Source organism: Notolepis coatsorum, assembly GCF_963971535.1.
Source record: "Notolepis coatsorum genome assembly, chromosome: 13".
In the NCBI taxonomy this organism is placed as follows: Eukaryota; Metazoa; Chordata; class Actinopteri; order Aulopiformes; family Paralepididae; genus Notolepis; species Notolepis coatsorum.
This window is the reverse complement of record NC_140177.1, coordinates 110,519,669-110,536,210: the sequence shown is the minus strand read 5'-3', so window position 1 is coordinate 110,536,210 and position 16,542 is coordinate 110,519,669. Positions and strand designations below refer to the sequence as shown.

At 43.4% G+C, this 16,542-nt stretch overlaps 1 protein-coding gene across 4 annotated transcripts in view; it reads left to right on the top strand.

Annotated features, from left to right (window-relative positions):
- Window positions 1-16,542, top strand: part of LOC311239536 (SWI/SNF-related matrix-associated actin-dependent regulator of chromatin subfamily D member 3-like) — a 208,108-nt gene that overhangs the window by 113,497 nt on the left and 78,069 nt on the right. For all 4 annotated transcript variants that reach the window (XM_084327858.1, XM_084327859.1, XM_084327860.1 and 1 more), the window contains one exon: window positions 3,343-3,444. In XM_084327858.1, the coding sequence (XP_084183984.1) occupies window positions 3,343-3,444 (102 nt within the window). The remainder of the gene's footprint in view (window positions 1-3,342; window positions 3,445-16,542) is intronic.

The window sequence follows — 16,542 nt, the reverse complement described above, 5'->3', positions numbered from 1 at the left end:
TACATGCGGTGGGGAGGAGACTGTCTATTAGGAGGTGGTGGGGGTTTTGGGCATTTACGGTGGCCAGTTTCGAATTGCAGCCTCCCGTAGGTGCTCTTTAAGAGCGGTTTTGAATGTGGGTAGGGATTCACATTCCTTTACAGCTTTGGGTAGGGCGTTCCACATTGATGTGGCATAATTGCGAAACGTATTTAGTCCCTTGTTTGAGCCGAATCTGGGTTTAACATGATTTGTTGAGCTTCCTCTGGTGTAGTGGTTGTGGTATTCACTGACCTTTGGGAAGTATTTTGACATGTACATGGGTACCTTAGTCGTATAGTGTATCTTGTAGACCAGGCCCATTGCAAGTTGCTGTACTCTGTCGTCTATTCTAAGCCATCCTAGGTTATCAAAGTGGGCAGGGGTGAGGTGGGTTCTGGGGGTAAGGTCAAGTAGTAGTCTGACCAGTTTGTTTTGTGATGTTTGTAATTTTGTTTTAAGCGCCTTTGAGGTGCTTTGGTACCATGAGGTGCACGCATAGTCGTAGTACCCTTGAATGAGTGCTCCTGCCAGAGTCTTCAGGGTATTCTTGTTTACCAGAGAGGAGATCCGGTACAAGAATCTAGTTCGTTGGTTGACTTTTTTTATTACATTGGATGCCATTTAGTCACAGGAAAGATTTGCCTCTAGGATGGAACCCAGGTAGGTAATTTCGTCTTTCCTTGTGACAATATTGTCACCCACTGCAACTGAGAAGCCGTCGGTCTTGCTGAGTTTGTTATTTGAACCAAAGAGAATGGACTCTGTTTTGCCCATGTGTAATGATAGTTTGTTATCAGCGAGCCATATGCAGATTTTGCCTAGTTCCGAGCTGAGGGTTTTTTCAACCTGCAACTTGTTCTTGTCAGAGACCAGCAGGGCTGAGTCGTCCGCAAACAGGAACAAGTTGCAGTCACAGGCTGACGACATGTCATTTGCATAAATTAGGAAGAGTAGCGGTCCTAGTATGCTTCCTTGTGGAACACCACAGCTCACTGTGAGGGGGGGGGGATAGAGTACCGTTTACCTCTACCATCTGTTCTCTCCCCTCCAGGTAGGATTGCATCCAGCTCACTGATAAGCTATCAAAACCAATTGCTTTTAGCTTGTCAATCAGAATGGAGTGATTGACAGTGTCGAAGGCCTTTTGTAGGTCCAGCATGACCATGCCGCAGTATTTGCCCGCGTCCACCTCTTGTTTGATGTGGTCGTTCAAATAGAGGAGGCATGTGTCAGTGGAGTGGGACGTTCTGAAGCCAGATTGGAATTCGTAGATTCGATTTTTTTCCACCAGGTACTTTTCGACCTGTTCGAAGACTATTTTCTCCATGACTTTCGAGATGGAGGTAAGAATAGAAACAAGGCGGTAGTTGCCTGGGTCTAATTTGCTGCCCTTTTTGTGCAGAGGGGTCACTCTCGCAATTTTGAAGTCCTTGGGGACGTGTCCCTGTTTTATAGAGAGGTTTATTATGTGAGTGATGACTGGGGTGATGGCGGCTGCTGCGTCTCTGAGAAATTTGGAGGGGATGTTGTCATGGCCAGTGGCCTTGTTAGGTTGGAGGGCGCTCAATTTTTTGACAGACATTCCATGAACGTCCTCTATTATGAGGTTCTGTCTACGTTCAGAGTATTGTCGTTTTGAGATATTGAGCTTTAGCGTTTTCACACCAACACCTACATGAGCAAAACACCTACATGTATAAACATTTTCAAAAATCTTAATTTCACATGTAAAGGTCCTGTTTGTGGAGCTACATGATACTGTATGAGTCACTCGCTTTTTAGATTCAAGATCACAATATGAATATACATTGACCGTTTGCTTAATTATATATTTTGTGTTCTTGTTCATGTTCATCCTTATTGAACAAGCCCACTTCAACACAAGTACATTATAATGTTTGTCATCGTAATAATGTCTACCATCGGGACTCCCATGCCCAGGATTGGTGAAATGTTGAAGACATTATGATGCACTACTCAAAAGTTTGATTGCAATACTGAATATAATAGGAAATATATATGAATAATAATCTAATATAAATTGGAAGTCATCCATCTATCAATCTACAGTATGATATCTATCTACACTATTTATTTATCTATCTATCTACGCTATTTATCTATCTACAGTGTCTTATCTAAATGTATAGATGTAGCAGTACTGTCTATCTGTATGTCATGTATGTCATATATGTTATGATGAATTGAAAATGGGGGACCCTGATATAACAAGACGAAAGTCTTTCTCTGGTCTGCATCCCCTTAACACTTGTATGTATATACTGTACCCATTCTGCAATCTGTTAATAAAGTTTTCAATCAATCAATCAATCAATATCTTTCTATCTACTCTTATTTATCTACACTGTTTATATCTACACAATTTATCTATATATCGATCTATCTATCTATATAAATTATGTATCTATCTCAGCGTTTCGTTAGCCGGTAATTACCGGTATTTGACCGGCAAAATCTGTTGAAGTCCGACATATTTAATCTCTCCGGTCTTAATGTCCGGTGAAAATAATTCCCTCTAAGAACAATTTGATTATTTGAATTGTATTAAAATAGGCTAAAATTAAATAGCCTATGCGATGAACGAAACAATTATTACATTTGTTTCATCGTTGCTTCACCAAGCAGGTATAATAATGTTGTCAGCGAGAGCTTAGTGCTGGGTTTTGCGAGTGCATGTGTAGCTGCAGAGCCGGAGCAGCAGCGGCACAGTGCAGTACTCCAATTCAGCCATTGGCAATTCAGCTGTTGGGTGGGGGGCGCTGTTCTTCTGCTCTGCAGCGCCATACTCTTTGCAAATAAGTCGTTGCGAGGTGGAGAGAGTCATCACGCAAACCCACGATAATGTTGCCGTCTCTCTCTGCCAAATTTCTCAGTTCTTCGCTTGATATAATTAATACAAATGTCCAATATAACGGAATTCGTTAGCTCATAAAAATGTGATTATAACAGACTGCTGTTTATTAATGTCGGGCGACTGCCCACAGACACCTATTTGATTTAAAGTCGGCAGCAGCACAGAGTCTCGGGACTTATTTTATTTGGAATATAATGATTGTATACGCAAAAGTAGCCTAGTTTTAAGTTAAAATATTATAAATCTACATGCCTTGAGGATGTCAATTATTTTTAAGCTCAATAAACTCTGACCGGAATTTCTCTCATTTGACGGGTAGATTTAAATCTACCGGACCCTGAGACCGGCAACAATTTTTTCTAACGGAAACCCTGATCTATCTACATTATCTATCTACAGTATGTATGTTTGTACTCTTTATGTATGTATGTATATTTCTCCCCCAGTGGCATCGGACCCCGACTACCCAGGAGACGGATGGTTTCCAGGTCAAGAGGCCAGGGGACATCAGTGTACGCTGCACCCTGCTGCTGATGCTGGACTACCAGGTGATCCGCACATCAAACCTCCTCATTCAGTCTCAGTTTGAGCTTGTTTTTAACTCCCGAGTGCTCACAATTTATCACAAAAGATTAAAAGAAAATATATAAAGCTATTTTCAAGTCTCACAGAGTATTGTTCCACCCCTTTTCACAAGTAGATCTACTAAAACACACAGCATGTACACTTATGAACACAACATTAGTTAAAGATGGGGACAATCTCCGGTAGTGGAAAGAGGTCAAAATTACATTGGGATTTACATTTACATTTAGTCATTTAGCTGACGCTTTTATCCAAAGCGACTTACAAGTTCTGTACGACAAGTCATCAGGAAGGACACAACTCTATCAGCTGAGTAACAATGTTCATCAAAGTGTTGAGTGCTAGGTAGGTTAGTTTATTAGGACAAGTGCATGACAGTAGTTAGGTTTAAATTATTATTTAATTATTATTATTATTTTTTTCCCATTGGATTGTCAATCAACAGCCAATCATTAGCTGCTTTTGTGCTTAAAGGCCCACTTGCATGTTGTATTTTTGTTCAATAAACAATGTGACTAGGCCAACGGTGACTTTCATGAAGAGGGGGGAAAAAAATTATCGAAATTGACCCAGTTTTAGCGTTTTTATCAAACATTTTCAAGTTTCAAGTTTCTTTAATAGTTGTCATACAGAAGTACAGAATACTTTTATACAAAATGCTTCTTACTGTTACGCTCCAGAGACTGTGCTAGACAAGTATCAATAACATAGTATAGCATGTAAATTATAAGTAGAAAATGAGGTCACAGTGTTCAGTATAGACATATGTACAATGTTCGATGCAGAATAGACGTAACTGAGTTACCATATAATATACAATACTATGCAGTGTACTAATATACAATACTATATAGTGCAAAGCAGAAATGGGATGAGGTACAATTTAGGTACAATTTACAGTAAGGTGTATGAGTTGTAGTGCAATCCTTTATCAATAAATATAAAGTGTGGGGAGTGGGTGCTACAGTGTGTTTGTTTAAAGTGAGTGTGTGCTATAAAGTGTGGGGAGTGGGTGCTACAGTGTGTTTGTTTAAAGTGAGTGTGTGCGTGTGGATGTGTGTGCTATGTGCGTTTGATGGTTGTTGTGTAGTGTTCATTGTTCGTTGAGCAGCCTGATGGCCTGGGGATAGAAGCTTCTTCTGAGTCTTTCTGTGCTCGCCTTGAGACTCCGGTATCGCTTGCCTGACCGCAGCAGTTCAAAGAGGCAGTTGTTCGGGTGACTGGAGTCCTTAATGATTCTCTTAGCCTTGCCCCTGCACCGCTTGTTGTAAATGTTCTGGAGGGTGGGGAGCCCCCCTCCAATTGTGCGTTCGGCGTCACTCTTTGTAGTCTGCTTCGGTCTTGTGCAGTGCTATTCCCAAACCAGGAGGTGATGTTGCCAGTCAGGATGCTCTCTATTGTACATGAGTAGAAGTTCTTAAGGATCTTCTGACTGACTTGGAACTTCCTTAGGCGCCTGAGGAAGTAGAGGCGTTGTCGTGCCTTCTTCACAACACTGTCAATGTGTGTGGTCCATGTCAAGTCCTCGGATATGTAGGCTCCGAGGTACTTAAAGCTGTTCACTCTCTCAACCGGTGCCCCGTCGATGCTGAGGGGGCTGTAGTCCTTGACCCCCGACCTTCTGAAGTCCACAATCATCTCCTTTGTTTTGCTGACGTTCAGGGAGAGGCTGTTTTCCTGGCACCATCCCGCCAGGACCTTGACCTCATCCAGGTAGGCCCTCTCGTCGTTTGCAGAGATCAGGCCCACCACCACTGTGTCGTCAGCAAATTTGATGATTGTGTTGCTACTCCGCTGAGCCACACAGTCGTGTGTGTACAGGGAGTAGAGGAGGGGACTCAGAACACAGCCCTGGGGGGCCCCTATGTTGAGGGTGATGGATGAGGAGGTGCAGTTGCCTGCTCTCACCACCTGGGGTCTGCCCGTCAGGAAGTCCAAGACCCACTGGCAGAGGTCATAGTTCAGGCCCAGGTCCCTGAGCTTGGCTATGAGTTTGGAGGGAACTATGGTATTGAATGCCGAGCTGTAGTCGATGAATAGCATTCTCACATAGTTCCCCTTCCTCTTGTCCAGGTGTGATGCTGCTGTGTGCAGCACATGGGCTATGGCGTCCTCCGTGGACCTGTTGGGGCGGTATGCAAATTGCAGGGGGTCCATGTTGATGGGGAGGGAGGAGCAGATGTAGCCCTTTACTAGCTTCTCAAAGCACTTCATGGCTATGGAGGTGAGAGCTACAGGGCGGTAGTCGTTGAGGCAAGCAGGCTTGGATTTCTTGGGTACAGGGATAATAGTGGACTTCTTCAGGCAGGTGGGGATGACAGCCTGTTCTAAGGACAGGTTAAATATGTCAGTGAATACCGGGGCCAGTTGGTCGGCACAGACTTTTAGGACGCGGCCGGGGATGCCGTCCGGTCCTGCTGCCTTCCTGATATTCACTTTTTTAAAGGTCCGCCTCACCTCATGGCGCTCTGTTACCCTGAACACTGAGTCTCCATCAGCAGCAGACCCCCCCCCCCCCCATTGCCGTGGCTTGTGGGCTGGTGTTGTTATTACCAGCATCAAACCTTGCATAGAAGGTATTGAGGTCATTTGCTAAGGAGATGTCACTGTTCAGTTTGAGGGAGGTGCCTTTGTAGTCCGTCATCGTTTTGAGCCCCTGCCACATAGCTCTGGAGTCGGCCTGTTCAAACTGGAGTTCAATTTTATCCCTGTAGTGCCGTTTTGCCTCTATTACTGTCCTCCTTACGTTGTATCGCGCCACCTTGTGGTCATTCATGTTGCCTGCCACCAGGCCGTCGTTGTATGCTTTGGTGCGCGCTTTCAGAGCTTCACGGACGGATTTGTCTACCCAGGGTTTTTGATTTGGGTAAACTTTAATTGTGGTAGTGGGGATTGTTTCTTCCACCAAAGTACGAACAAAGTCCAGCACTGTCTCCGTGTAGACATTAATGTTATCTGTGTCGCGGAACACCCCCCAGTCTGTGCACTCAAACGCAGCTTGGACCGTCTCCTCTGACGTCACATCCCATTTCTGCACCTCTCGCGAGACTACAGGTGTGCTCTTGATTCTTTGTTTGTACTTTGGAGAAAGAAAGATGGCCGCATGATCAGACTTCCCAAAGCCACTAGCAGAATGAGCCTTGTATCCACCCTTGAATTGCGAGTAACAGTGATCTAAAATGTTACCGCCTCTGGTGTTACAAGTCACATGCTGATAGAAGTCAGGTAATACCTTTCTCAGATTGGCGCTATTGAAATCACCCACTACTACAATGGCGGCGTTAACGTTCGCGGCTTGGAGTTTGTTTACCTCATCGTGAAGTCTGGAGAGCGCGACACTATCGCTGGCTTGCGGTGGAATGTACACTCCTACAAGGATGATCGCCGTTAACTCTCTCGGAAGGAAGAAAGGACGACACTTGATTGTTATATATTCCAGGTTGGGGCAGCAGTGGTTCGATAATTCCTTCACGTTGGCTGGATCGCTCCAATTGTTGTTCACCATGAAGGCGATCCCACCTCCGCGCTGTTTGCCGGATTCAGCTGTTCTATCCTTGCGGTGAATGAAGAAGTGATTGGCCGGTTGGATGGCGTGGTCCGGGGTTCTGGCGACAGCCACGTTTCAATGAAGCAGAGAACATTACAATCTCTAACGTCTCTCTGGAATTTAATCCTTGCTCGGATGTCGTCTAATTTATTGTCAATCGATTGTACATTGGCTAGCAATATACTGGGTAGTGGCGTTCGGTGTCGTCTGGTTCTCAGTCTGTTACGGATCCCAGCTCTCTTCCCACGCCGTCTGATGGTTCCTTTGTTCCTGGGGTCAAGACCTGGTCCTGGTGTCCTCAAGATCTCAACAGGCCATTGCTGCGGTTCAGAAAGCTGATCCAGGGAGTAATCTAGTCGGTAAGTTTCCCGTAATCCGATGTCTATAAGTGACTGACGGTCATACACATTAAATGCACCTACTGTTGGTACAGACAAAACTCTTAAAACTATAAATATTAGCAAAAGTAAGCACAGTCTCGACGGAGCGCACAGACAGGCGGCCGGACGTAGCGGCGCCATTTTGTCCTCCCAACCACAACCACCACGCACCTGGATATTTTAATCCATGGTTCATAACGTGCGCAGGTCATCTTAATAATGACGTCACACTGGGTATAGGACAGCAGGGGCTCTGAGAATCACAGGCAGGTAGTGGCAGGAAGCAAATACTACTAGCCGAGGAGCTAGTCTCTGTTTCACCTAACACTATTGCTCCGTGATCATAGCCATTTATCTCTAAAGCTAACCACTATTTGTAAACGCCACAACCACGTTACCATATTTGTAAATACTCATGTAAATCATTGTGTCGTTGTACATATTGTGTATATAACGTTAGTAGCCAAGTTAGCTAGCTTGCTAGCCGGCTATCCCGAAACTCCTAACATGCCCCGCTTTAAAATGGTTCTCTCCTCTTTGTATACCTTTGTCCTCACAAACAAAGTATTCTGCCAGGGAACTTATGGACACGACAGTAGTAGGGCTGACCTTCGAAGCTTTTTTTGGTAATCGAAGCTTCGGGGCCGAGCTTCGATTTTAATTCGAAGCTTCGACAAAAAAAAAAAAAAAAAAAAAAATTTTTTTTTTTTTTAGACATAATTATGTTGCAACCTTCGTATATCAAGCAAACAATTATATAAATATGTATATGTAGTTGATAGAGACAAAGGCAGAATTCGACTTAATTAAGCACGTTTTATTAAGACATCTTTTTATATGGGTCGGGACACTTTAAAAGCACAATGAACACACATCTGTCCGACATAGTCTTAAATAACAAACAGCATTGCTTCGCTTTCCTTAACATAAACAAATAAAATAAATTAAATTGTAGGCCTATGCCTGCATTTGAGGCTTAATAAAAAGTATTACACACACAATTAGGCTACTACACGGCGAGTCCGACCTCGTCTTAAACAAATGGCATAAACAAATAAAATAAATTAAATTGTAGGCCTATGCCTTCATTTGAGGCTTAATAAAAAAGTATTACACACACAATTAGGCTACTACACGTCTTAAACAAATGGCATAAACAAATAAAATAACTTAAATTGTAGGCCTATGCCTTCATTTGAGGCTTAATAAAAAGTATTACACACACAATTAGGCTACTACACGGCCGAGTCCGACCTCGTCTTAAACAAATGGCATAAACAAATATAAAACGAAGTTATTATTATTATTATTATTATTATTATTATTATTATTATTATTATTATTATTATTATTATTATTATTATTATTATTATTATTATTATTATTATTTGAGTCTTAATAAAAACAAAGTATTACACACAATTAGGCTACTACACGGCCGAGTCCGACCTAGTCTTAAACAAATGGCATTGCTTCGCTTTCCTTAAAATAAATTAAATTGTAGGCCTATGCCTTCATTTGAGGCTTAATAAAAATTATTACACACACAATTAGGCTACTACACACAATCTGTCAGTGTAGACGAATATGAAAATATCTTAAACGAACGGCAACTTAGTTAAATTGAACAAAAATAAATTCTAAGCCGTCATTTGAGGTTTAACAAAAAGAAACAATGAATTGAAGCCTACAATACCTGAGCTTTGATTGGCCTATAAAGGATAGTGCTGCTACTCACGGTTTATCCTCAACCTGAAAGTTTAGGTTGTGTGCCAAAAAGACCAATGTGTCCACATTCTTTGGCAACATAGAACTTCTTGATTTATTTACAATAAATCCAGCTTTCGAAAAGATGCGCTCTGAAGGGGTTGAAGTGGCAGGGATGGAAAGAAGACGCTTGGCTACAGTTGCCAGTTTAGGATAACGGTGCACATTTATTCTCCACCAGCCCAGCGGTCCACCTTTATCCGTTTTGGTTCTGTCTTTTAAAAAGTCATCCAGTTCACTCTTTGCAGTGATCACTTCTCCACGGGGTGCTGCATCTTCATCCATAGACAGAAGGAGGTCGTATTCTCTCTCTCTGTCCGTTCTACGCCTCTTTTCCGCTGGAGGCGACTCACTGCCTCCTTCATCCCCGTCATCGTCAGTTGGTGGTGGTGGTGGCGGTGCCAGGCGCTCAGCCAACGTAATCACCTCCGCGTACACATGTTCTTTTTCCTCGTCGGATAGCCAGCTTAGTTGCTTGAAGTGGGGGTCAGTGACTGCGCTGAGGACAGTAGCTTCAGTCGCGGCTGAAAGTTTCCACCTCCTATCAATTTCGTACACCAGACTGCCTTTCAGAGCTTTTGTGGTGGGACTGTCATTGTCGTCATCTTGCAGGTGTCTTCTTTTCAGATTTGACAGCATTGGCGCTACTGCAGACAAGGACACATTTTCTTCTTTTGACAAGAGTTCAGTCAGAGTGATGAAGGGCTTAAGCATGGCAACAGTTTCCTCTGCGATGACCCACTGGGCTGTTGTCAGGTCCAGTGTTCGGTCAGCTCTTTTGGTGACGATTGGGTCCGACAGGACAGCTGAAATGGGCCACCGTTGTTCAAGTAGACGCTCCAGCATAAAACACGTCGAGTTCCAGTGTGTTGCGACGTCTTGAATGAGTTTGTGGCTTGGGACTTGTTGTATGTTCTGTTTTTCTTTTAATGCTGCAGTTGCTTTCGCACTTTTCTTGAAGTGCCCCACAAGTCGCCTTCCAGCAGCCACGGCACGGTGTACTGGGTCGTGTTTTAGCGCTGCATTAATGCAAAGCTGAATTGTGTGTCCGGCACAGCACACTCCCCTGACAGCCCCCCACGCCTCATCCTCCTCCAGCAAATCAGTGCACAGAATCATATTAGCGGCATTGTCGTGCACAACCGCGACTCTTTTCTCTGCAGGTATAGCATATGCATCGACCGCCTCTCCCAGTCTCTGTGCAATATTTCGAGCTGTGTGACTCTCCTCCATTGACTTGGTCTCTAACACGCAGCTCCGCATTCCCCAGTCATTGTTTATCATATGAGCCGTCACCGTCATGTACGCTTCCATCTGTAGACTGGTCCATATATCCGTGGTGAAACTAATGGCAGAGCACTTCTCCATGTCGCTGCGCACTGCATCCCGTATGCGTCTGTGCTGGTCTGTAAGCGCATAGGAGATAGCCTCTCGTGTCGGCAAAGTATATGCTGGCTCCAGTGTTTTGATTAGGCGTTTAAACCCATTCCCTGCCACGATATTTATAGGTCTCATGTCTTCTGCAATAAACGAAACTAAAGCATTGCTTATGGCTGGCTTGCTTTCTGCTTTCCGTAAGCTTCTTAATCAGCATATGATCACCAATTGTTGTTTGTCGTGAGGTGTCGGCTGAGCGTGACATCGAAGCATCCGTTTTTTTCAGAGAATGCACCTACAAAAGCAGATTATATTTATTACAATTAAATTAGCCAACTTGGTAACACATTAGTCATAGCAGCATAGGCATAGCCTTATTAATTAATTAACAAGCATATTTACGTTTTTTAGGTGATTTGACAAAGCTGTTGTAGAGTTGTGATATGCCAATTTCTTCTGGCATATCTGGCACTCGGCTTTTTGGGCATTGTCTTTGCATATTTTAAAGTGTAACCACACGTCTGATGACTTCTTCGTCGACATGTCTGCCGCACATGTACTTGTTGTTTTCAACACAGATAATCTCCACGTGCTTGTTCTAGAGAGGTGGAGTCGAGGCGCCGCTTACTTTCGTTTCATGGAATGGAGGCGGGAAGGCGCCGCTTACTTTCGTTTCATGAAATGGAGGCGGAAGTTTTTTTTTTTTTTTTTTTTTTTTTTGAACTTCGATTTTTTTTTTAATGTTCGAAGCTTGTGCCATCGAATCGAACGTTCGAAGCTTCGAAGCATTTAAGACAGCCCTAGACAGTAGTTATAAGGTGTTTGAGCTTGTAACGTTAACGTTAGTTAGCTATCGTGGTAGCCCCTTTGGGATCATCCCTATGTTCCCCGGGTCCTATGTTCCCCGGGTTCTATGTTCCCCGCTTTGATTGATTAATAGATTGAACATTTTATAAATTTTTATTATTTTATTAATTATTAACACTTTGGTTGCCTTGGGTTAAATTCATGATATACCATAGGTTGCCGGCTCTATTTGTCTATGGAGAAGTACCCCTTCTTTGCATGGCTATAACTTTTTAAATTCTATTGCTACATTGCCATTATTAGGGCCCATTCAAAGTCCTATATGTATTGTTCATTGTGTAGCAACGTTAAACTTTTTCATTCACATATTCATAGTAAAGTATGGTCTAATGCAGTGGTCACCAACCCGTCGATCTTGATCGACTGGTCGATCTTTGAGACTGTCCCTGTAGATCTTTCCATGAAAATTAATTTTTTTTTTTTTTTTTTTTTTTTTATAGATCTTACCCTGAGAGTCCACATTACAGTTCTACCTTTGTTTTGATGTGAAAAGTGATGCTGCACTTAGCACTGACTGAGAAAGTACACATACAGTTCTACTTTTGTTTTGATGTGAAAATGATGCTGCACTTAGCACTGACTGCACTTAGCACTGACTGCACTTAGCACTGACTGAGAAAGTACACATTACAGTTCTACTTTTGTTTTGATGTGAAAAGTGATGCTGCAATTAGCACTGACTGAGAAAGTAAACATTACAGTTCTACTTTATAAAATGCTAATTGTAAATATGTTTGTCAATGTTAATAATATGAGAAAGTCCACATTACAGTTCTACTTTTGTTTTGATGTGAAAAGTGATGCTGCATAAGATGACTGCAATTAGCACTGACTGAGAAAGTACATAATAGTTCTACTTTGACGTTTTAATGTTGGACCAAAGCATTGCATGTAATTAGAATACAGGCAAATAAAAGTAATTTAGTTTAAAGTACAATCTTGGCTGTCTTTTTCTCTCAACGCTTCAATAGGTAGATCTTGCCTTCACCAAAAAAAAAGGTGATCTTGGGCTTAAAAAGGTTGGTGACCACTGGTCTAATGTATAAGTATGTTTTCATCTCTTTCTGCAGCTTTCTCCAGAACGTGATCTATAGCCCCAAATGCATTATATTGATGATGCAATACAGTTTTATGGCAATCAGCGCGATATAAAAAATTCCAACTAGACGTACTTCTAGAAGTTACTACACGTCATCTGATGTTGACCGGATGGGCTAGGGGGCGTTTATAATTCCGTGGGCAGCGTTATACCAATCATCTAATGTGGGTCAAATGTTGATAATAGCAGTTAGTATCGAAGACGGTAACGTTACACGCTGAAACTCACCCCAGTCTCCGCGCGCCGTTGGGCGATCATCGTAGAGTAGAAGTCTTATCATTATGGGATGTAAATTTACCCGGTCCATCTCCAGCTTGTATAATGGTATATACGTCCAAATCATGTTGTTTATCGAGTTATTGGCAATCGATCACTGTGTAGCGTGACGAGCCAGAGTCCCGGAACCTATAGCGAGTGCCCGGAAGTACTACGGACGTCTAGCACAGGGGTTCCCAAACTTTTCAGGCCGGGGCCCAGAAAATAAGGCGTCAGAGAGCCGCGGCCCAATGCACATCGTCAGGCTTTTTTTTTTTTTTTTTTTTTTGCCAGGCGACCGATTTTTTAGGCCAAATATCACTTCAATCCTATTAAGTTAGTTATTCATTTATATGTGCTATTTATGAGAGGGCTAACTTGTTGCAAAATAATAATGATAATAATAATAGCCTCATTAAAATACTATTGTTGCTTCGGTTGTTTTCAGCGTTTTATGTGCATAATCTGTTATTTAGTTTGAAATGTTCGTTGAAATAAGTAGATTTTTCGTTTTTGTTTATTTATTAAGTTAATATAAAACCATATAGTCACATTTTAGAATACAATAGAATATAATTTTAGAATACAACTAGAAACACTGTCCTGGCCTGCTTCTAAGTTCAGTGGCCTGACAAAAAAAAATTAAATAAAAAAATAAAAAAAAATAAAAATAAAAAAAAGATTTTTTTATTTTTTTTAAAATCATCTCGCGGCCCATCCGTGGCTGCTCGCGGCCCACCTTTGGGTCGCGACCCCGACTTTGGGAACCACTGGTCTAGCACAACCTCTATGGCACATCCTGTTAAGCGATTGCGCCGATCGGCCACCAGATGGCGCACCTGAACCGCCAGAGAGCTCAGTGGGTCCTGCTGGTGGATCTCAGGCCAGCGGAGGGGACATATGAATCCGATCGCAGATTTTTGAAATATTGATATAAGGACGCTGTACAGCGTCCCCCGGCAACTTGAGCATGGCCAGCAATGACGTCTAAACACGTTTCATGGCAGTCAAAGTGTTAATGTCCGCCTTGTTTCGAACGGTTAAGCTTAGGCCCTCTTTCGAACTGGTTAAGGTTAGAGTTTGGAATCAGGGCTGGTGGTCTAACATTTTCAATCAATCAAAGCGGGGAACATAGAACCCGGGGAACATAGGACCCAGGGAACATAGACATGCTCCCGCCCCTTTCGTGACTGTGATGCACAGAGTGCTATCCGAGGGGCTACTATTGTGCTATCAACATGCCGTGACGTGTAGCTTGCTAGCCGGCATGATGCGTGTGCAGTGCTTTGCCCCACAGGTCTGAGAAGAGGACCTGCACATTTTACTCGTTCCCCAAACTCTTCTACATGCCCCGATTTAAAATGGTTCACGACAGTAGACATAATGCTAACGTTAGCGGGGTAACGTTAACGTTAGCCAGAGCCATATAGCCAGCTTGGTACTATGACCCGGACGGGGATCAGGCGACAGCCTAACAGACCAATAGCGCTGCTGTACTGAACAACAGGCTGCCTAGTGGTACATGTAGTTATTTTTTTACGACATTAAAAACCTTATAACTACCTTGTTTCAACCAAAGATGCAGTTGTAGCTGGTCCATCAAAGTCTCTCCGACGATTAAACCCATTCGCGTCTTGTAAGGCGTCCATTTGGATCAAGGAAATAGCTTTCTGCACTCGTCAAACTCCATTGTAGTGGATCAGAAGTAGGGGAAAGTTACCTGCAGTGACGTCACGGCACTGATAGCGTCTGATAAGCTTTTTGATTGGTTCCATACATGTTATTCGTGCGTGGACATTTTTAACCCTTTCTGAGTGGAATTTCCGGCGTCAAATGGAAACAAATAAATAATGAAAATAGATACCAATGATGTAAACTACCCATAATTGAAGAGTAGGGTTTAACCTGCAAGTGGGCCTTTAAATGTAGCAGAGTGGCAGGGGATACGGGAGAAGGAGAGTGGATGACATGCTATCAAAGACTTAGAGCCTACACCTCGGAGCCTACACCTCAGAGTCTACACTACTCCGGGATGTGATTTCTCCATTTTTAACCGGATTCCCGGTTTTTCTGACCTAAAATCATGATAAAAAAAATTGGCAAATAATCTTTCCACCTGGTCTAAGCGAAACGCAAGCATCGTCCAGTTCTATTTCATTATGGCTGCCGCTCAGCATCATTCTGCACGCACTTCACTTCGAATAAAAAATTCCACAATGTACCTTTACATCCCAACATTCGTCTGGCCACACCCCTATCCGCTTACCTTCATAAGCAGGTGTGTGGTCACCTACTCGCCTCCTTCTTCACTTTCACCACAAGGAAGTGCCTTCGGTAGATCCCACACTTGACGAGGTTGTTAGTAGAAGAAAGTTGGAAAACAAAAGAACGGGAAGATACGTTGACATCATATCTTTATTTTCTCTCTCACTATTTTTGAGAAAATACGGCGATATTGTCTTTGTCACTGGAGTGTCTGGAAGATGATGATCATTCTGACCTTCAACGGCTTTTTCGTATTAGGAGCTCACGCCGCTGACATGCTCCCCAACTACAGTCCTCCTTGCTGCGGCTGGATGGGTTTGGCCCTCCGGCCATACAGCTGGACTGTGGGAAGCACCGACTGTTGTGAGAAAGCGGTTGCTTCCAGGGTGGGGTAAGTACTGTTTTGCTTGCGAGCTCTGGTTGTTTGTTGATGCTGTGGGGGTTAGCTGACAATTTACGAACGCCGACTCCAGACTGGGGTCCTCTGCTCGGCTTCTTAAGCGGCGGACGGAGGATCTTGGTCTGAATGAATGAATGAATGAATGAAAACTTTATTTAACAGATTGCAGAATGGGTACAATACAGTACGGCTCAATACATACAATTGTTAAGGGGATGCAGACCTGAGAAAGACGTTTGTCTTGTTTCCATCAGGGTCCCCCATTTTCAATTCATATAGGACTGACGCCCATGATGGTCAATCTAGTGGGCCGCGACCAAGACTTGGGAAAAACCCGGGATTCTCTGGACGAGCGGATGCTTCTCTGTCCCGTGCAGGCCCCATCTTTCACATAAAAGTGGAAGTATACCCTAACGAGGAAATGTGGGCATAGGATCTTCTTTATCGGGAGTTCCATGCTCAAAGTCGGCTGCAGCCCGAATGGGAATTGTGCTGGCTCCGCTGTATGTCTGGTAAATCACAGTTGAAAACTGTGTTTGACATTTCTTTTTTCTCTTCCCTCTTAGGATGGGGAGGGACTTGGACAGCGGCCTGTCTGAAGTGTGGCTTGTTATGTCGTTGTATACAGTTCAGGTGATAGCTGCTTAGCTGGCGTGCTAGTTGTGGCCTACTGTGTTAGCCAGTCAGCTGTTAGCTGCGGCGCTAGCTCGCTGTGTTTACCAGGCTAGTAAACGTTAGCTTGTTGCTATCAGTCGGACGGCTGTTAGCTTAATGCTACACTGTTGAAACGATACTGTGACTATAACATGCCTTAAAACACTCTGACTACGACGTCATCTTTGACAGAGGATGTTAGTCGACCCTACACCCGGTTGCCAGTGCCAACGAGGACTTCGTCAACATGGAGAACGGCGGCTGGGTGGCGTTGCGAACATACCCTCGTCACCGGCGCAGGAGGTGCTGGGTTCAACTCGGTGTCCCGTTAACCAGTGTTGCGGTTCTTTCGGCCTGCGTTCTGGGTGAAGGTAGGAGTCCTCCGGACTTTAAACACTTCTTCTTTTCTTCCTTTCTAAATGTTTTGTAATAACGATGTTCCAAAACATG